This window comes from Balaenoptera musculus, chromosome 12 (genome assembly GCF_009873245.2).
Source record: "Balaenoptera musculus isolate JJ_BM4_2016_0621 chromosome 12, mBalMus1.pri.v3, whole genome shotgun sequence".
NCBI lineage: Eukaryota > Metazoa > Chordata > Mammalia > Artiodactyla > Balaenopteridae > Balaenoptera > Balaenoptera musculus.
In genome coordinates this window covers 14,244,964-14,268,004 of record NC_045796.1, presented here as the reverse complement: position 1 = coordinate 14,268,004, position 23,041 = coordinate 14,244,964, and the positions used below count along the sequence as shown (strand labels likewise).

The 23,041-nt window shown below is 40.2% G+C and overlaps 1 protein-coding gene across 12 annotated transcripts in view; it reads right to left on the bottom strand.

Moving 5' to 3' along the window:
* SYNE1 (spectrin repeat containing nuclear envelope protein 1) overlaps positions 1-23,041 on the bottom strand; it is a 454,100-nt gene that overhangs the window by 366,982 nt on the left and 64,077 nt on the right. For all 12 annotated transcript variants that reach the window (XM_036871084.1, XM_036871085.1, XM_036871083.1 and 9 more), the window contains exon 3: positions 6,820-6,881. In XM_036871084.1, coding sequence (XP_036726979.1) covers positions 6,820-6,881 — 62 coding nt within the window. The remainder of the gene's footprint in view (positions 1-6,819; positions 6,882-23,041) is intronic.

Genomic DNA, 23,041 nt, shown 5'->3' with positions numbered 1-23,041 from the left:
CTAAGCAAAGCAGCCTACAACAAAAATGAAAATTTCCCATGAAAAACCCTCCCCAAATTTATCTCCACAAAGAATCTTTTGAACATCTCCCAATGCATCCAACATTGAATGATCTTAGGACAGAGGATCAATTTTTTTTGCTTCTCAATTCAACATCCCAGTTCTGTAAACCTGCAGCAACTTATTATTAAAGCTATTTTTGGAAACAGTCAATTTCTAAAGAAGATTTTTGAGAAAACAGGTATGATATTTTTCTTCCAGTTTTACGGAGATATAATTGACATATAAAGTTTTCTTTCTAAATAAGGTGTTTATTTTTTTAGTTTGCTTAAAATCTTTAAAGAAGGCATTGCAGTAGCAAGACACAATCACAGAATTTAGGATGAGATGGTTTATCACTCTAGTTTAAATCCACAAAAATTCCCATGACTTGTGCAAAAGCTCCCAGACAATTGAGATCCTGCAAAATATTTACAACTTGCATTCTAGAAGAAAGTCAAGACTCTTTTTTTCCTGCCAATTTAGCACTTTCTCCTTTCTTGTTCTCAGAGATAAAGTAACTTGGCATGTTATATAGCATAAGTAATAGGTGAATTAAGACTAGTATCTCATCACCAGCATAAAAGTATTTTTGACATGGGTCACTTCCTTGCCTTTATCAGTAGATGTCAACAGAAAATTGTAGGAAACACACACACACACACACACACACACACACACACAAACCAAGGAATAAAATGCATTTTAATTATTTTGAAGGATTTGGTTATTAGATATCTGAAGCCATTCCAAAGCACAGCGCTATGTACAATAGGAACTGAAACACAAACAAACATTTGATACGAAAGAGGAGACAAGCTCATTACTTACTTCGTTCTTGGACCGAGGTTTGGAAGAAATTCTCATGTGCTTCAAGCCAGACCTCAGGATGAATCTGTGGCCTGTTATGGACTGAATGTTTGTGTGTCCCCCCGCCCAAATCCATATGTTGAAGCCTTAACCCTCAATGTGATGGTATTTGGAAGTGGGGCCTTTGGGAGGTAATTGGGTGTAAATGAGGTCATAAATTCCTCACAACGTAATTAGCGTCCTATAAGAAGAGGAAGAGAAACCAGAGTTCTTTCTCTCTCTGCCATGTAAGGACTGAAATCAGTCGACACATTGATCTTGAACTTCGCAGCCTCCAGAATTTCAAGAAATAAATGTTCCTTGTTTAAGCCACATAGTCTACGGTATTTTGTTACAGCAGCCCAAGCTGACTAATACTGGGTCTAAGTTGGTTGCATATTTAGTGGGCAAAATAAACAAACATAAACAATACACCAAACCAGACTCAATCTGACCCAACAAATTACAGAACACTAGGTCCTTTCAAAGCTGACAGCAATTATGGTTCCATCCTTGGAGCAGACTGTTGTTATAGGACAAACCATTGGCTTTTGTTTTCTAACAGGCCAGAAAGAAGAGGAAAAGTTGGCTCAAGAATCTCCAGAGAGGGGCTTCCTGGTGGTGCAGGGTTAAGAATCCGCCTGTCAATGCAGGGGACACGGGTTTGAGCCCTGGTCCGGGAAGATCCCACATGCCATGGAGCAACTAAGCCCGTGTGCCACAACTACCGGGCCTGTGCTCTAGAGTCCGCGAGCCACAACTACTGAAGCCCGCACGCCTAGAGCCTGTGCTCCACAACAAGAGAAGCCATCGCAATGAGAAGCCCGCACACCGCAACGAAGAGTAGCCCCCGCTCACCATAACTAGAGAAAGCCCGCGCCCAGCAACGAAGACCCAACACAGCCAAAAATTAATTAATTAATTAAAAAAAAAAAAAGAATCTCTGGAGGATAAGGAAAGACCTTGAAGCAGATTAAGTTGCTTCTCTGTGGATTATTTTTCTAGTGAGAAACACTTTGATTCTAAGTATGGCTTTAGGCCTGCTCTATGACTGAAAACCAGGGGCCAGGGGAGATATCCACGTGTTGTTAAAAGGTAAAGAAGAGCTGAAGACCAAAAATCTAAGAAGCTGTTTTCACGAGAGACTTAGTGAGATTCTGGGCATAATATACGCTTCTGTGGAGCCCAGGTGACTAAGATAGGGGTGTGTGTGTGTGTGTGTGTGTGTCTGTGCAGGTGCTTGTTGTCTACGCCTGGGGTGCTAGAGTGATGGGCACACTCTAGCGTCACACAATGACTTTGGGAGCAAGCCTTCTCACAGAGACAGCAGGAAAAGTGACAGTGTCCTTGTCCAGAGGCCAGATAAAAGATATGAACCTGACCTTGCTTCTTTTGCAAGTAAGGTATTATTCTCAGAAGTAAGTCAGCACACTGCAATGGGGAGGGAAGTGTGTGCTTCCATTTAAATTTGGGCGTATATGTAAATGTGACCTCAAGGAGACTGTGAAGCCTAGGATGTACAGGTTGCATATGTTTTTATAGAGAAAGTGTACAGATAGAAATAGAGATGGGAATGGGGATAAAGATAGGGATGGAGAGATTGAGATACAGATGGAAAGGGAGTTGGGTGGAGGTGTGATGGAGGAGATGGGATTGGAGAGATAGAGATGATACAGGAATGGAAGCGGGGTGAGAGGGAGAATGAGAGAGAAATAGGGCTGCAATAGGAAACTCAAATAGGGATAAAGGCAAGCAAAGGATGGGTACAAGAGAGAGGGAAGAGTAGGGAATCATGGGACCAGCTGCTGAGACAGTCGCAGACATAAACATCTACTCTGTAGCTATCCTAAAACTCTCAACTGTCAAAGCAGGGTAATGTGGTCAGATTTTATTTTCAAAATGTTTTTAACTACAAGTGAGTCAGAAAAGGAAAATGTTTTCCAATGAAGTTGCAGGCTACATTTGGTAAGATACTACGATGTCAGTATAAATAAGTCCTGGATAACAAGCATAGGTATCACTGTTTCAGTTTTCAAGGTTCAAGAAAGAAAAAAATAGCAAGTACAGAGGAGAAAACAAAAGAACAACAACAAAAAAATCTCTATTGCAGTAAGTTTACAATGGAGCAGTTGCAGAGGTAATAGTTTTCTGGGTCTTTTGAAATGATACTATCGATTCCAAAATGTGTAAAGTAGGGAAACCAAGGGGACTTCAGATTCATGTCTGCATTAAAATCTCAGCAGCACCAATGGCCAGGTGTATGAAGAAGTACACTATAAAATAACCTGAGTTAAGCACTTAGCACAGTGCCAGACATTAATCGTTATTTTTTCCCCATGTGATTGATGTTTTTACTACTCTAACAAAATAAGGAAAGATAAAGAATCTTTGCTGTTGCTGTTTCGTTAAGCCCCTCTGCATGGTACTCAGTGCTGTGCTTAGAGCTATTAGGATTTACAAAGAACTCCAAGAATTAGCACATGCCTTGAAGACTTTACAGTGTTGTTGGGAAGGTGAGATATGAAACAGTATAAAATCATTTAAGACATACTGGCGGAGGGTGGGGATAAACTGGGTGATTGGGATTGACATATACACACTATTATATATAGAATAGATAATTAATAAGCACAGGGAACTCTACTCAATACTCTGTTATGATCTATATGGGAAAAGAATCTTCAAAAAAGTGTATATATGTATATGTATAACTGATTCACTTTGCTGTACAGCAGAAACTAACACAACATTGTAAATAAACTATATTCCAAAAAAAAAAGAGTGCAGTGGTAAGTCCAAATGCAATGACTCAAAAGTAAAAAAAAAAAAAACAAAACCAATTTCTTTCTCATTAAAAAAAAAAAAAAACTAGGGACTTCCCTGGTGGTCCAGTGGTTAAGAATCCACCTTCCAATGCAGGGGACGCGGGTTCAATCCCTGGTCTGGAAACTAAGATCCCACATGCTGCGGGGCAACTAAGCTCACACGCCACAACAAAGAGCTCACACGCTACAACAAAGAGCCCACGCGCTGCAATGAAAGATCCCGCATGCCGCAACAAAGATCCCACGCGCCGCAACTAAGACTCGACGCAGCCAAATAAGTAAATAAAAAAAATACTTAAAAAAAAAAAAAAAGAAACTAGCTATCTTCTACTAGCATAGGCAAATACTCATAGACCCACAGACCACACATACACAAAATACATGAAATCTCTAATCTCTAGCATATTTTTAAATTAAAATATTCTGAGCACATTAAAAAAAAAGAAGACATGCTGAACTTTTCCACCTGTGCTGCAGGTTCTGGAGAAGTGCTGAGATTCTGATTCTACCAAACCCGAGGCAGGAACAGCAGAGAAGGCTGGGGGAGGAGTGCAGGGGAAACTGCTAACCTTCTGGAACATTTGCTCAGCGTTTCACACATGGTCAGAAATGACTTCATGAATGAGAGAGGTATGTGCTACACATTAAGGGTAGGACTTAGATATTTAGACGGGAAATAGCAGGAGTGAGGTCACAAAGCAGGACTAAAAAAAAAAAGAACATAAAAGGGTACACACTGGTAGAGCCCCTTCCAATACCCAGTTATCACATAAATATGTAAAGTAACTTGAAACAATGATAAAATGGTGATTAAAAACAGATTAGAAAACAAATTCTTGGCATATAATCCTTCCACAAAGGCCCTTTGTATACCGTGTGCCATGGCACACATTCCAATTTTTGCTTCTTTTTAAGAATTCAGAACACAGATAAGTGTGTCCCAGGAATTCTGCTTTACAATCTTCTGCAAAGATATTCAACCCTATTAAAAAATATAAAAATAACCATAAACTATTTTCACCAGATTGGAAAATACTGTTAAAGAGGATTAATAGTATAAGGAAATGGGCATTCTCATAAGCTCTTGGTATATATTAAAGTTATAAACATGTATACTTGTGGACTATCCACCCACTTCTAGAAATTTATCCTAAGAAAAATAATCACACAAATGTACAGATATATATGCCCAAGGACTTTCACTGTGATATTTTATATAATATTAACCAACTGGAAACTAATTATATAACCATTGATAGACAACTGGCTAATTATGATGTATAATTTATAAAGAATTTTGTTATATTTATAATGACAAAGTATTATTCAGCCATTAAAATGATTATGTGGCTCTGTATCTAGTCACATGGGAAGACGTGCAGATGTGCTGAGTGAATAGAGGCATTCAGAATAGTATCGTCTATAACCACTTATGTGAAATTGTGTATGCAGCATGTAGAAAAATGGTGATCAATATGTCAGTGATGGTTATATCAGGATTGTGGAATTTAAGGTGATTTTTATTTTCATTAAACTTTCTAAGAAGTTTATTATCAAAATGATTTACAATTAGCATGTAACCTTTTTATGATATGAAAAAACAATAACTATTTTCATTTTGGAAAAAAAAGAACTGTCCTCAAATGATGACAATTCTGGAGTATAAGTAGTGGCTGGGGCCAGATGGCACCAGCCAAAGCTTGAGAAAATGAGCCCCAAGGGCATTCAGTGCCTTGTCACAGGGCAGATTCTGGGTGCAGCCACTGGGCCAGAAAATTCCCATTTTACCAAGTGGCTTTTGGAGAGATTATAGGAAAGATAATCCCATTTTATCCTGTATCTAGACACATTATTCTTTTTTTTTTTAAGCTTTTTTTTTTTTTTTCCGGCTGTGTTGGGTCTTCGTTGCTGCGCGTGGGCTTTCTCTAGTTGCAGCGAGCAGGGGCTACTCTTCGTTACGGTGCACAGGCTTCTCGCTGTGGTGGCTTCTGTTGTTGTGGAGCACGGGCTCTAGGCGCGCGGGCTTCAGTAGTGGCAGCACACAGGCTCAGTAGTTGTGGTGCATGGGCTTAGTTCTTCCACGGCATGTGGGATTTTCCCGGACCAGGGATCGAACCTGTGTCCCCTGCATTGGCAGGCGGATTCTCAACCACTGCGCCACGAGGGAAGCCCTAGACACATTAATCTAGTCTTCTGTTTTTGCTGGATTTTGAGCTTCCCAAGGCCTGGGAAAGTGTCTTACTAGCTTTTTTCCTGTCTCCAAAGCCTATCATAGACACACAGTAAGCAGTCAATTTGTACAATGGGACTGAAGTAAGTTGCCATGCTTTGTTTGCTTCTGAACTATGAAAAGAGGCTTTGGAGGAGTCCCCAGTCAAAAACTGCTCGTAGGATTATGCCTTGCACACTTTAGGCACTGCTCTCGGCAAAGATCCTCTAACTGAATGCAGACAATTGTCCTGTCATCTGCGTTTATTTTTACAAATGCAATGTTTTTTGGTTCACATATTTTTTCATCAGCATTATAAGAGATTAATTTTTTTGTAATGTAGCTACATGGAAATTTGTTTTATGTTAGTATTTATGTTCAAAGTCTTTACAATGTATGGATACCCAGTCACCTGATACAATCTAAGGTCAGTATGGATAATCTCAGACTGATTAGCCTTTGTAGTGTCCTGCCACTATGGTTACTTTTCTCTAAGAGCACCTGAGAGGGGAGCCCAGACACGATCTCCTTAGCTAAAATTCTTTGCTCAGGGCAGACTACTCATTGCTTTTTTCTGCTCCAAATAGAAACAAACACAAACAAAAATCCAGCATGAATTCTCCTTCTGATATGAGACACATCAGTACAGAAGAAACAACTGAATGAAATATTGTATCAAGATTCATGGAATTGACATAAAGTAACTGCTTTCGACTCTGGTTATCTGTTAGTTTTCTTTGAAAAAATGTTAGCAGATGCCACAATTAAACTGATAGGTGCCAACATTATTGACTAGTAATAGTGACAATAGCCACAGCAGCATTACTTTAAACTGTGCATTTAATGATGTATTGGCTCAAACTAAGTAAACATAGAACTCTGGGTAGTTTCCTTTACCTTGGCCAGATGAGAGTTGATCCATTTTGTAAAAGTACGTTTTTGTACTATCTCTTGCTCATCTAGAAGAAAAAAAATTATCTGGTTAGATAACATGTCATGAAGTTGTATCATGAAAAAAATTCATAGTTACACTACTCTAGAAATGATTATTATATTATTTTATCTTATGATTCATTTTACCAATTATTGTCTTGAAGGAAGAGCCAGTAAAACTTCAAATATATTAGGCAAGTCAATTATTTATTTAAAAATTATCAGCAAATGCTTTAAAATTTGCAATATGTTAGCCCTATGTTTATCTTCATTCATTTATTGAAAGTTCACTGAATAATTAAACCTCAATAAATCTGTTTTTTAAAAAGTTCACTTGAGACCAACTAAGTGCCAAGTTTTATGCTTGGTGCAAAGGGATGCAGAGAGATGAAGAGGACACAGTCTCTACCACGATATATCTAAAGGTAAATATCTAGAAGACAACATAGGCAGTATGCTCTTTGACATCGGTCTTAGTAATACACATCAAAGTAAAAAGCTTTTGCACAGTAAAGGAAACTATCAGCAAAATGAAAAGGCTGCCTACTGAATGGGAGTAGATATTTGCAAAAGATGTACCTGATAAGAGGTTAATATCCAAAACATACAAAGAACTCATGTAACTCAACATCAAAAAAAATAACAACCCAATTGAAAAATGGGCAGAGGATCTGAATAGACATTTTTCCAAAGAAGACATGCAGATGGCCAATAGGTATATGAAAAGATGCTCGGCATCACTAATCATCAGGGAAATGCAAATCAAACCCCAATGAGATATCACCTCACACTTATTAGATGGCTATTATCAAAAAAGACAACAAGTAACAAGCGCTGGAGAAAATAACAAGGATGTAGAGAAAAGGAAACCCTTTTGCACTATTGGAGGGAATGTAAACTGGTGCAGCCACTGTGGAAAACAATATAGAGATTCCTCAAAAAATTTAAAAATAGAGCTACCATATGATCCAGAAACTCCACTCCGGGGTATTTAGAAAACAAAAACACTAATTAGAAAAGATATATGCATCCCCATGTTCACTGCAGCGCTATTTACAATAGCCAAGAAGATATGGAAGCAATCTAAGTGCCCATCAACAGATCAATGGATAAAGAACAAAGAACATGATGTGGTGTGTATGTATGTGTATATATATATATATATATATAATATATATATACACATACATATATATGAAATGGAATATTACTCAGCCATTAAAAAAACAAGTGAAAGCTTGCCATTTGCAACAACATGGATGGACCTAGAGGGTATTATGCTAAGTGAAATCAGTCAGAAAGAAAAAGACAAATACTGTATGATTTCACTTACATGTGAAATCCAAAAAAACAAAAAAAAATGAACAAACATAAAAAAGAGAAACAGAGTCATAGATACAGAGAACAAACAGGCAGTTGCTGGGAGGGTTTGAGGGGAGGAGAGAAGTAGGTGAGGGAGATTAAGAAGTACAAACTTCCAGTTACAAAATGAGTCACAGGTATCAAATGTACAGTTTGGGGACTATAGTTAATAACTATGTAATATCTTTGTAGGATGACATATGATAACTAGTCTTATGGTGATCATTTCGAAACGCATAGAAATAGTGGATCACTGTGTTGTGTAACAGGAACTAACACAGTGTTTAGGTCAATTACACTTCAAAAACAGACAAAGTCGCAGAAAAAGAGATCAGACTTACTGTTAGCAGAGGTGGGATGGGGGGAGGGGGAACTGGATGAAGCTGGTCAAAAGGTGCGAACTTCCAGTCACAAGAGAAATAAGTATTAGGGATTTAATATACAACATGATAAATACAATTAACGCTGCTGTATGTTATATATGAAAATGGTTAAGAGAGTAAATCCTAAGAGTTCTCATCACAAGGAAAACAATTTTTTTCTATTTCTTTAATTTTGTGTCTACAGAGATGAGGGATGTTCACTAAACTGTTTGTGATGGTCATTTCACGATGTATGTAAGTCAAATCACTATGCTGTACACCTTAAACTTATACAGTGCTGCATGTCAATTATGCCTCAATAAAACTGGAAGAAAAAAGTAGCAAAGTCAAAAAATTATAATAAAGGTAAATATTTAGAGGTGGAGAGAGACAAGAAAGGGCACATGTGTAGTGGAGGGCTATAGCGTAATGCAACAAGACAGAGGCAGTACAGGAATTTCACCAGATGAGCAGCGTGGTGAACACACTATCATAGGGTAACCTCCCCGAATTCCCACCTCCTGGAGTCCACACGTTTGTGTGGGCAACTGCAACCAGAACTTGTGAATTGCTTCTAATCAACAGAACACAGCAAGGGTGATGTGATGCCACACCCATGAACATGTTACTTTATGTAAGATTCCTTCTGAGCTGACTGGAGTGACAGATTCTCCTGCTGGCTTAAAGAAGCAAACAGCCAAACTGTGAACAGGCCATGGAGAGGGCCCCGGGGCAGAGAACTGCAGGCTGCCTCTGGAAATAGGGGGGCAGCCTCCAGCCAAGAGCCAGGAAGAAGCTCCGTCACACACAAGGAAATGAATTCTGCTAACAACCTGAATGAGTTCAAAAGTGGATTCCGCCCTCTTTCAGCCTCCGGATGAGAATGCCGCCCAGCTGACACCTTGATTGTGGACTTGTGAGACCCTGAGCAGAGGGCATAGGCAGATGCATGGACTCCTGACCCACAAATATCTGGAGATAATAAACGGACGTTGTTTTAAACTGCTAAGTTTGGTAATTTGTTATGCAATAAGGGAAAACGAATATACAAAGAAAAAAACGTTGGCTTCAGGAAGGCTTTATTTTTTTAATATATATCTTTATTGGAGTATAATTGCTTTACCTTGTTGTGTTAGTTTCTGCTGTACAACAAAGTGAATCAGCTGTATGTATACATATGTCCCCATATCCCCTCCCTCTTGAGCCTCCCTCCCACCCTCCCTATCCCACCGCTCCAGGTCGTCACAAAGCACTGAGCTGATCTCCCTGTGCTATGCAGCTGCTTCCCACTAGCTATCCATTTTACATTTGGTAGTGTATATAAGTCCATGCTACTCTCTCACTTCGTCCCAGCTTACCCTTCCCTCTCCCCGTCTCCTCAAGTCCATTCTCTACGTCTGCATCTTTATTCCTCCTTTGCCACTAGGTTCATCAGTACGGTTTTTTTAGATTCCGTATATATGTGTGTTAGCATATGGTATTTTTCTCTTTCTGACTTACTTCACTGTGTATGACAGACTCTAGGTCCATCCACCTCATTACAAATAACTCAATTTCGTTCCTTTTTATGGCTGAGTAATATTCCATTGTATATATGTGCCACATCTTCTTTATCCATTCATCTGTCGATGGACACTTAGGTTGCTTCCATGACCTGGCTATTGTAAATAGAGCTGCAGTGAACATTGTGGTACATGACTCTTTTTGAATTATGGTTTTCTCAGGGTATATGCCCAATAGTGGGATTGCTGGGTCGTAGGGCAGTTCTATTTTTAGTTTTTTAAGGAACCTCCATACTGTTCTCCATAGTGGCTGTATCAATTTACATTCCCACCAACAGTGCAGGAGGGTTCCCTTTTCACCACACCCTCTCCAGCACTTATTGTTTGTGGATTTTTGACGACGGCCATGCTGACCGGTGTGAGGTGACAGCTCACTGTGGTTTGATTTGCATGGCTACAATGGGCTGTGGTGTGTGACGCAGGTGGCGAGCCAGCTCCTGGGCCCCCGCACCTCCGAGTTCACCACCGCCTTCACGGGCCGCCTCGTGTCCACCCTCATCTCCAAGGCGGGGTGGGAGCCGGGGGAGAGCCTGGACCAGGTTTTCCATGCCATCCTCAGCTAGACGCAGCAGGCAGAGACGCTCAGCAGCATGCAGTCCCTGATCATGGTGTTCGCCCACCCGGTGCACACTCAGCTGGAGCCCCTCCTAGAGTTCCTGTGCAACCTCCTGGGGCCCAGAGGCAAGCCCGCCCTGGAGTTCGCGATGGCCGAGTGGACAAGCCGGCAGCACCTGTCCTACGGGCAGTATGAGGGCAAAGTCAGCTCTGTGGCACTGTGTAAGCTGCTCCAGCACGGCATCAACGCGGATGACAAGCGGCTACAGGACATCCGCGTGAAGGGGGAGGAGATCTACGGCCTGGACGAGGGCACCCGCACCCGCTCCAAGTCGGCCAAGAACCCTGAGCGCTGCACGAACACTCCTCTGCTGGTCAAGATCCTGAAGCTGATCATCAACGAGCTGTCCAAAGTCATGGAGGCCAATGCCACCTGCCAGGCCGCCCCTGCGGAGTGGAGCCAAGTTGACTCCAGTGACATGTGGGAGCACCAGGAGGAGGACGATGACGAGGAGGAGGATGGCTTAACTCTCGTCTGATATTCTCGCCACACGTAAATACAAAGAGGATTACTACAAGGAGGATGAGGAAGACGACCCTGACTCCCTGAAGGACCCTCCCTAACAGATGGATCTGCAGGCGTACCTCACACACTTCCTCTGCCGGTTCGCTCAGCAGCCCCGCTACATGGTGTTCTCAGGCCACCTGAACAATAATGAGAGGCAGGTTCTGCAGACCACTGGCATTTGAAAAGGGCCTCCTCCTGCCTGCCACACACCGTTTTGCAACAAAGTTAGCAGAAGGAAAGAAATAAAGATCAGATCAGAAATAAATGAAAAAGAATGAAGGAAACAACAGCAAAGTTCAATAAAAGCAAAAGCTGGTTCTTTGAGAAGATAAACAAAATTGATAAACCATTAGCCAGACTCATCAGGAAAAAAAGGGAGAAGACTCAAATCAACAGAATTAGAAATGAAAAAGGAGAAGTAACAAGTGACACTGCAGAAACACAAAGGATCATGAGAGACTACTACAAACAACTATATGCCAATAAAATGGACAACCTGGAAGAAATGGACAAATTCTTAGAAAAGTATAACCTTCCAAGACTGAACCAGGAAGAAACAGAAAATATGAACAGACCAATCACAAGCCCTGAAATTGAGACTCTGATTAAAAATCTTCCAACAAACAAAAGCCCAGGACCAGATGGCTTCATAGGCGGATTCTATCAAACATTTAGAGAAGAGCTAACACCCACCCTTCTCAAACTCTTCCAAAATATAGCAGAGGGAGGAACACTCCCAAACTCATTCTACGAGGCCACCGTCACCCTGATACCAAAACCAGACAAAGATGTCACAAAAAAAGAAAACTACAGGCCAATATCACTGATGAACATAGATGCAAAAATCCTCAACAAAATACTAGCAAACAGAATCCAAGAGCACATTAAAAGGATCATACACCATGATCAAGTGGGGTTTATCCCAGGAATGAAGGACTTAATTAGAGATATAAAGAGATGAAGGCCAGGGAGAGGGGCCAATGTAACACCTTTCAAGGAAAGGGTGAATTCTGCTCTTTCCACCAACATCTACTGTGTGTCAACTGTTGGCTGTAAACTAGATGTTGTGAGGATCAGAGATGAACAAGATATCATTTCAATTCCTCACCCTTTGAAAGGTAATGCTCAAAGAAACATAATTTCAGCTTTCTAAAAAAGGACCTTTTGGCTAAAGTCTAAATATTAAGTTCTAGAGAGGCAGAGCTGGAGCTGACTTCTCCTGAGCTTTGGCTCAGAATCCTGGACTGCCTACTAGAAGCTAAACCCCATGAGGGGGCTTCCCTGGTGGTGCAGTGGTTGGGAATCAGCTTGCTAATGCCAGGGACAAGGGTTCAAGCCCTGGTCCGGGAAGATTCCACATGCCACGGAGCAACTGAGCCTGTGCACCACAACTACCAAGCCTGCGCTCTAGAGCCCATGAGCCACAACTACTGAGCCCACGTGCCACAACTACTGAAGCCCACGCGCCTAGAGCCCATGCTCTGCAACAAGAGAAGCCACCACAATGAGAAGCCTGCGCACCGCAACGAAGAGTACCCCCGCTCGCCGCAACTAGAGAAAGCCTGTGCACAGCAACAAAGACCCAACGCAGCCAAAAATAAATAAATTAAATAGAATAAATTAAAAAAAAAAAACCCCATGAGGACAGTAACTTTGTTCCCAATGCCTACAAATGTTACAAATAAATCCTGTTGAATGAATAAATGAATAAAACAAACAACAAAGCCTTTAAATTTAGAGAAAATTTGGATATATCCATAAAATTTAAAGAACGCCATTATTTCCAATGCACATTAAACATGCACTTTTTTTTTTTTTTTTTTTTTTTTAATTTTATAGCTACTTTTATTTTTATTTATTTATTTATTTTTGGCTGTGCTGGGTCTTCGGTTCGTGCGAGGGCTTTCTCCAGTCGCGGCAAGTGGGGGCCACTCTTCATCGCGGTGCGAGGACCACTCTTCATCGCGGTGCGCGGGCCTCTCACTATCGCGGCCCCTCCCGTTGCGGGGCACAGGCTCCAGACGCGCAGGCTCAGCAGTTGTGGCTCACGGGCCCAGCCGCTCCGCGGCATGTGGGATCTTCCCAGACCAGGGCTCGAACCCGTGTCCCCCGCATTAGCAGGCAGACTCCCAACCACTGCGCCACCAGGGAAGCCCCTAAACATGCACTTTTAACTTTCAAGTAACGACCAGAAACAAACCTAGGTGGCCTTGGGATCAGATGGGGAAGGAGGCTGAAGGACACAAGGAAGACTGTTAGCAGAGGCTGAAAGAACAGTGAGGAAACTGCTAGCTGGGGCTGGAAGGAGAGCTACACATATTTTATGCGTTATATATTCTGTCATTGGTAGTAACTTGAACTTTTGCAACTGGCTAGGGAGATTTCCCTGCAGAAAGCTGTCAACCGGCTTCTTTCAGCTGCACATTATAAGGTACTGGAAGAAAGGGAAATGAACCAAAGAAGGAACTATTTAGTTTGCAAACAGAATTTAGAGGAAACATAGGAGATCTTTGATAGGGCGCGTCAGAAAAAATAATGGTTTGTCATTGTCAGTCTCTCCTGGGGAAAGATTTGCAAAGTAAAAAATAGCTTCAGGACATCAATCAATCAAGACTGTGACCGTAAGAACCATTGTTAAGAACTCAGAAAGATTTAAGGCAGTGTTTGGTTTGTTTTTTGTTTGTTTGTTTATTTTTTAATTTTATTTTATTTTATTTTTTGTCAGTGTTTGGTTGATGTTCTCAACCAGACAAACCAGCTTCTAAGAATCTTAAGGGCACTGCCCACTGCAGCCTCACATGTGCTCCAATGTTTTATTTCAGACTTTGGGTTTTGGGGGCCACAGAATGAACTCCAAGCAGATTTTTACGAAGCCAACAAATCCGTGAAGCAAAAACGCCACCGGTCTGCACTTAAGGGACAGGAGAGTTCAAAATGAAGAGAAGACTTTGGAACCACAGCTTTATATGGCTAAGAAGACTATCAGCCACAAACATGAGCCACTTCTTATCAAAAAGACAGGGAATGACCCTTGCCCTTGAATTAAAGGAGGGGGCCACGTGTGCCAGGCTGGACTTCAGAATGACTTCAGAACACGATTTCCATCTCCTTTCCATTCTTCCCTTCTTCGGACAGAAGCATCCATTGCAATGGTCCTTACCCGTCTCATCACTGCATGTTGGATGAATGGGGAGCAGTAACCTCTTTTTAGTTTCCAGGTCTGGGGACTGACAGAAATTACACCCGAGGGGCCTCCTCTGTATCTGGAGCAGATGCAGATCACACGAGACTGGAGTTGGAGACTGGAGTTGATAACATAATTGGATGAGACTTTTGATGTCTTGGGAGGGAATGAGTGTATTTTGATGTAGAAAGAATATAAAGCATAGTGATCAGAGGACAGATATTAAATTATGGACAAAAAATCCTCCAGTCCCAGTAGGCATTGTCCTTTGCAATGTGACTTTCTTCTTCCTCCCCTCAAGGGCAGAATTGATTTCCCCTCTCCTTGAATTTGATCTTGCATTGTATTTGCTTTGATCAATAATGTAGCAGAAATGACTTTATATCATCTGCTTCTAGGCCTTAAGAACTCTTACAGTTTCTATTTTAGCTATCTTGGATCCCTGTCCTAAATTCACCAAGCAAGGAAAGCAGTCTATATTGGAGGAGGAGGGTCCATGTGGAGAAGAATTGAGATGCCCTATCCAATAGCCAGAACCAACTGCCAATCACGTGGGTGAGGTCATCTTGAACCTTCTAGTTTGGCCAACCCTGCAGATGAACACAAACCATATGAAGCCAGCAAACTGAGACTCATCTAAGGCTTCGGAGTTGATGCATCTGTTACTCCCCCCTCCCACATCCCCATACATACCTGATTACAAATTCCTCCAGGAAAAGAGCATTTTCCCCATCATCGTATCCCTAGAAATGAACCCATTGCCTGGCACATTGCCTTTTATATGTGTTCCTCAGAAAACCATCCATGTTTTAACTATGAACTAACCAGCCAACCCACAGGTTATGAGAAATGATGAATTATGATTGTTTTAGCTACAAAGTTTTGAAGTGGTTTGTTACACAGCAAAGACTAACAAAGGCATTTACTTGTGTGACAGATACACACATGTGAGTGTGCGCGCGTGCACACACACACACACACCTCCTTCACTCTGTCTTCTATAAAAGAAAGATTCTAGGCTTGCTTGATTGGGTCTACCTTCCGGGTCTTTGGTGTTCTGATCAGATGAGCAATGGAGAGAAAAGTGGCAAGGAACAAGGGCATCCGAAGTTACTCTGCACAAGTTCAGCATAGACTAATGGGAGAGGACAGAGAAGGAAAGGAGGGGAGAAGATCAAGAGCCAGTGGAAGAGTGAGATTGAGGAAAAAGGTGAGAAAAGGGAATTTTTAAGGATTTTTGCCTATACTGAGTGCTCTAATCACTGCTTCAGTTTTTTTCAAGCACATGTCAGTAAAGACATAGTGCTCCTAAGATTTTTGGAAGTGGAGTTGTATTTCTTTTGTATGTAAAACCAGTGACTAAATAAAAAGACCCCAGTTTCATTAAAGTTACATTTGCAAAATTTAGTACCATCTCACTTTAAATCTAAGGCACAAGGGACGAGAAGAATATAATTATCTCAGTTCCTAAATTAGAAATTTCTCAACCTCAACCCTCTTGACAGTTTGGGCAGGATAATTATTCGTTATGAGAGGCTGCCCCGTGCATTACAGGACATTTAGCAGCGTCCCTTGCCTTTACTCATGAGCTGCCAGGAGCACGCCTCTCTCTCCCCACCCAACAAGTTATGACTATCAAAAATGTCTCCAGACATTGTCAAAACTCTGCCGGGGAAGAATCATCCCAGTTGAGAATCACTGGCCTGAACTATGTCCTTTGTATCTATGTGTAACAATGGGAATGAAGTGGTATGAACATTTTAAAAATTTATATCTGTTTCAATCAAATTATTATTGCCCAATTAACTACTCCAAAACATCACTATCATATTGGGTTATTCCCACTGTTTGTATATTTATTTAGACAAAAATTTACCCGAGATATATTTATTTAAGAAGGGTCAAAATGCAGTAAGTCAAGGACATTTGCTGAAAGATGACATGATTTTTCCAATATGAATAAAATATCCTATGATGTCTGAGATACTGTCATTTAAATCTGGAAAATTTGGTCTTACATGATAGGGAGTGGGTGGGAGGGGAGAGGGTGTGTATATCCTGATAATGTGTTTGGTTTATTTAACTATTCTAAACCTTCTAAATTTTTTTTTTTTTTTGGAAATGTACAAAACAAAAGATAGTCTTTCAGCTTCAGTTGGCTATTGTTAGTTAAAAATATAGTCTGAACCATTCATTATAACATTTTAATTTTATCACTGTTAGGCAAGGAAAAGCAAATAGCATATGTCAGTCAGCAAATTACAAGAAAATTTAAATATTTAGAGAATTTTCATATATTTGTTTGGGAGGCAGTTAAATATGGGTGGTTTTCTAAGGACACATAGATCAGACAAGGTTCCAGGCAGTGGGTTAGTCTCTAGGGAAACAATGACAGAGGAAATGCTTTCTTACCATGAGGAATTTTAATTAGGCATGTATGGGGGTGTGGGAGAGAGAAGGTAATACATACATCAGCCTTGAATCTTTAAATAGGCCTCAATTTCATACATTTTTAGTAAAAATCATTTGGTGAAAAAAAAAACTCACCTAAATTGAGAAGATCCTGTTTATAATCTTTCTTTACCCCACTTAATGTTAAAATGCATACTTTTCTTTGCAGAAATAGTAATGTCTCTGATTACTAAGACACAGTCTCTGATTGGGGGTGATACATACTATGTGGCAGGCCCACCATATTATATTTCTAAAGTCCAAACGATCCTGAATTTGAAAACAAAGCTTAGACTTCTGCATAAAGGATTGTGTGTACAATATAGAAAAACAATGATAGACATGTGCCCTACAGAGGAGTAATAATCATAATAAAGAGAAGATAAGCAATAAATATAATGAGAGTGAAAGCAGCAGAGTTCATTATAGGCATTCATACGGTGGCTTCCTTCAATTATCTTCTAGCTCTAAATAAAGACAATAAATTTGAATAGTTTCTCCGGAACTTTGGTAGTTTTTTTCTGTCACTTTTTTCTTCCTCTATTTGTGGGTATAAACACTGCAAAAGAAAATAATCACGTGGTGAATTCATAAAAATACCTTACATTTTTACAACACTTGAATTTACTCTCGTTTCCGTGTATACTTCTCATTTGATTCACACAAGTAGCCTGGGTGAGCAGACAGAGGAGGTATCATTAGCCCAGATGGAAATAAGGAAATGAAGCACGGTGGGGTTAAGAAATATGCCAGAAATCTAGAAACTGAAATGAAGTCCAGGAAGTTACAGAACCATGGCCAGAATTTAGGAAGTCTTACTCCTATTCTAATTTTGATCCATTCTCTGATTGTTTGATTCATGTATTTAATAAATGTCATTGTGCCCCTCCTGTATGCCAGCACCCACTTCTGACCACCTATGGATGCAATTGGAGAGGATGGGTGTGGCTCCTTACAGTCCAATAGGGAGGACAGGAATCAAAAAGAAGCACATCACAGCCCAAGTTCTGTGTATGCAGCGCAAAGTAAAAACAGTGGCCTGGCATATGTGAGAGGATTATTAAAAAAAAAAAAAAAAAAAAAAAAAGAGGGCTTCCCTGGTGGCACAGTGGTTGGGAGTCTGCCTGCCAATGCAGGCGACGCGGGTTCGAGCCCTGGTCTGAGAGGATCCCACATGCCACGGAGCAACTAAACCCGTGAGCCACGGCTGCTGAGCCTGTGCGTCTGGAGCCTGTGCTCCGCAACAAGAGAGGCCGCGATAGTGAGAGGCCCACGCACCGCGATGAAGAGTGGCCCCTGCTCGCCACAACTAGAGAAAGCCCTCGCACAGAAACGGAGACCCAACACAGCCAAAAATAAATAAATAAATTTAAAAAAAAAAAAAAAAAGAAAAAGACCACAGTGGAGGAAATTAAAGGCAACATGAATGTGGAAAAAAAATAAAAGCCAGTCCCTACAGTTTGCAAGGATGGGAACTAATGGGAAAATTCTGCTTCTATATCTAAAATTTTTCCTAATAAGTTACATAAAAAGGCAAATGGTAAAGAAAAAGTGAGGACAACTGAGCTAGGTCGTGTATGTTCCACCAGCTTCCTGAGCTACAAACTATGAGGACCTCTCCTCCCCAGTGACACCCTGACCTCCTGTCTTCAATGCTCCAACTTTTTCCATCCCTTCTTCTGGGCCCACCTCGTCCCTGTTGTGGCACCCTCAACAGAAACAGAATTCAACCAGAAGTTCGTGGAAGCTGGCCCACATACAAATGATTTCCCGTCCCCATCTCTATATTTGTACCTGCCTTGGTACGATCATTTGTCAAGGTCAAGCTAACAGAGAAGAAGACTCTAGAAGGAATTTTGTCAGTAGGAAGTGTTTTGGGGGATATGCTCTCAAAACCAACACTTTTAAGGGCATGAGGGAAGCAGAATTTTAGAGAGAGAGATGGTGACCTGAGATGCAATTAGCTGGGGTGGTCCTTCAGAGAGGTCCTAAATGGAAATAAGGGGCAGGGACCTTGTACCCACTGGCAGGATATGGGCTGCCCTATCTAGAGGCATACCTCAGATGAGGCAAATCCCCTGGGCTGAGGACGCATCCTGGGGAGGGGCTCAGCTGTGAGACGTGCACGTATGACATACTGAATACAGAGGGAGGCAACATTTGCTTTCATATCTGTTCAACACCAGAGTCAAACCCTTTATCACCATGAGATGTTGCTTTCTCCATTTATTTCTAAACGAACACTGTTTCCAAGGCCCACTGTTGCACATTTCTGAGGACTGAATTAGAAGTGTGGCAACAAAGAGGACAGTGCAAAGAAAGGGAAAGGGCCACACCTCTCACGAGACTGCCAATTACATGGAGTTCTCCAAAACGTGTCAGACGTCTGGTTTTCTACCAGACTGAATGGTTGCTCACTGATTCATATGCTTTCTCTAGTCAACCAACCAAACTTGGTTCTGCCTTTCTCTCTTCTAGGCCTGCCTGCCTAGGTACCTTTTCTACTTCTCCAACCAGACAACTCTGGCAACCACTATCTAGTCCTGCCCTGTGTCTGGCCCCATGTCACCATCTATTCTGTCTGAGTCCTTCTCCCACAGATGATGCCTCTCTCCCAGCTCTGAAACACCATTGGTCAGGAGCCAGATGAACGGATAAAGAAGATGTGGTACAATGGAATATTACTCAGCCAAAACAAAGAATGAAATAATGCCATTTGCAGCAACATGGAAGGACCCAGTGATTATCATACTAAGTGAAGTAAGTCAGACAAAGACAAATACCATATGATATCACTTACATGTGGAATCTAAACAAATGATACAAACGAACTTATATCCAAAACAGAAATAGACCCCCAGATGTAGAAAACAAACTTATGGTCACCAAAGGGGAAAGGGGGGGGGCAGTGTGTGGAGAAATTAGGAGTTTGGGATTAAAATTACACACTATATATATAAAATAGATAACAAACAAGGACCTACTATATAGCGCAGGGAACTATACTCAATATTTTCTAATAAGCTATAAGGGAAAATAATCTATATAATATATAAGAATATATATATATAAATCAGTGTTCTGTACACCTGAAACTAACAGAACATTGTAAATCAACTATACTTCAACTTAAAAAAAAAAGAAAGAAAGAGTTGCCAAGTAGTGGCATGTAGGCAGAATCTGGGCCCAAAATGTGTTTTCTTTCACCAGCAACGTTCTAAGAAAACATTTTAATTTGAGTGATTTTAGGTGTGACTTAACATTTCCCAGTTTTCCACAGATTCATTACTCGCAATCTTCTTAAACCAGCCACATCTCAAGATTTTGGTGTTTTTATATATAACCAAACACCAGATTCCAAGTTTCAATCAGCTATAAAACTGCATGGTACATTTTATATAAAACTTTGGAAATCACCAGAACATATATCAAGAGGAATTTATTAACAGTATATTCCAGGTAGCCAAACACCAGCATAAGACTTGCTACTGTATCTACATTTGTTTGCAGGTAAGTAAAATGGCGCAGCTACCTAAGTATGTTTTGGGGGGGTCACCACTGAGGAAAAATTGTTAGGATTCCAGAAGCAAAGTTGGGTGCATCTGGCTACCATCCTCTAGAATCTACACACAACAGTACGGAGGAGAAATTTTGAGTCATCCTCATATTTTATAAGAAGTCTAAAAACAAAATGAAAAATATGATGAAAGAATTCCATTACATTCACATAAAGATATGTCAGTGTACTTTTAAAATTAGAATTTAAAAATAATAAAACTGGAAGTAAAGAAACAAAATAAGCCATAATAGACTATGACAAATTTTTGACTTGAGATTGAGACTTCAAGAATATTTTGGTCACTAATTTGAAGATATTTAGCTCTATCATAAATGCTTATAACACTGATGTCTTAACTTTTAGAAACCATCTCTTAAAAATACCTAAATGTAAATCATCTAAATTTGTTTTAAAATTTGGCTTTTATCTTATCTTAGCATTCCTAGCAAACTTTCACAATTCAGGCTTTCACTATAAATGGTTTAGTGAATAACCATTTCACTAAATGGTTTTAGGTTTCCCAAAATCATGAGCATAAATCAGTAGTATTCATTTCACTTCTATCAGTTTCAGGTTCAGATAAAATAGGCAGAAAAAAAATATTTCACTTGAGTTGTTTTAAAATCTTCTCTACATAATATCAGTTTTTTGTACCCGGGATCCAGACAGGAATTATATCAGAAGAAAGAGTATATGCACACACACACACACACACAAAGGCAACAACAACAAATAATACCTTTTATTGCACCAGGAGTCTTGAAGGTTGTTTTTATCATATTCCACCTTTTATGGTGGCTTTTGGGAGTTGTCCCAATTCAATCAGTATCTAAACCAAACACAGCTTTCACCAAGGGAACTTTCAACTCTCCTTGCAGCACTGTCCTTTAAGTATCCCTATAGCAACACCTCTATAAAAGCATATTCTTCTTCTCTCATTCTTTAGCCTTACCCCCTGCTTACTGACCACATGCACTGCTCCCTAATGCCAGGGTTTCAACAAAGACAGTTTTCACATCGACTTATAAAAAGTGCTTCAGATGCATTTTCAGGGGAAAAAAAAATGACACCTTTTTCAGTCAGCGTTTAGGAATTCAGGCATTCTTATTATGTTAAAATCTTAATAACTTTAAAGGGTTTTTTTTTTTTTTTTTTAAACTTTTATTTATTATTTATTTATTATGTTTATTTTTGGCTGTGTTGGGTCTTCGTTTCTGTGTGAGGGCTTTCTCCAGTTGCGGCGAGTGGGGGCCACTCTTCATTGCGGTGCGCGGGCCTGTCACTATCGCGGCCTCTCTTGTTGCGGAGCAGAGGCTCCAGACGCTCAGGCTCAGTAGTTGTGGCTCACGGGCCCAGTTGCTCCGCGGCATGTGGGATCTTCCCAGACCAGGGCTCGAACCCGTGTCCCCTGCATTGGCAGGCAGATTCTCAACCACTGTGCCACCAGGGAAGCCCTAAAGGGTTTTTTAATTGAAAAAAATCATTCAATTTATTCCAAGTCCCCAATTTTAACCTTAGATATATATGTAAAGTTTTAATTTTAGAATCTGAGAGAAAGAAATTCAATGAATCCTTTGTAAACAATATTACATTGGCATTTAGTTTCTCATAGTTATATTTACACAAGATATAATCTGGTTTATTTCTAATTTGTTTTTTGAGTTTGCTGAATTTTTTTCCAAATGTCTAATATTGTGGAACACACACTAAAAGTTATAATTACCGTATTAGAAATACACATTATAGCAAGTTGCTAAGGAAGTCACACTGCTTTTAAATATATATATATATGCAAACAATATTGGAAAGATTTTACATTATTTAAATACATTATTTTTTGTGTGGCTTTAAAGCCACACAACTACTTAAAGCCATACAAAAAAGAAACAAATACACGTGCAAGAATCCACAAAGAGTATTTCAAAAGTTTTATGTTATGCTTCCTAAGGCAGTTTAAGACTAGATCCCCAAGCAAGAAATGTTTACAGATTTGTGGGTCTCTGCAGGCTAGAATAAAATAATTCCTTGACCTGGGATTTCGAGGCAAAATAGAAAACTGTTGTAGCCATACTCATGCCTGTTAAGCGACACAACAAAATTAGCAACGGGATTGTTTTCATTTTTCTATCCCATTTAGAGTAACGAATGTTTACTGTGATATAAAATTTGTTAATCCCATAAGTTTGTTTATAAAGAATGTTGGCTATTACCACGACTCAGAAAAAAGTCCCTACAGTTCAGTAGAGGCAAAAATGGAATAATCAATTTTCTCAGAAGTAAATTTTGGGCTCTGGGAGTAAAAAAGACCTGATTTGGAATCCCAGCATCAACATTCACTGTGAGACCTTAGAAAGGTGACTCAGCCGTTTTATGCCTCAGTTGACTCATATGTAAAATAGAGATGAAAATAGTAACACGAGCCCTACAGCATCACTGTAATGATTTAATTAGGTGGCTAAACTTTATATCTCTTCAAAATGTCCTCTTATTCAGACACTTGCCTTGATGAAAGAAAAAAATAAGTAAAACAACTCTAAGGAAGGATATATTTCTAAGCAATGGTAGAAAAGAAATAAGATGAAA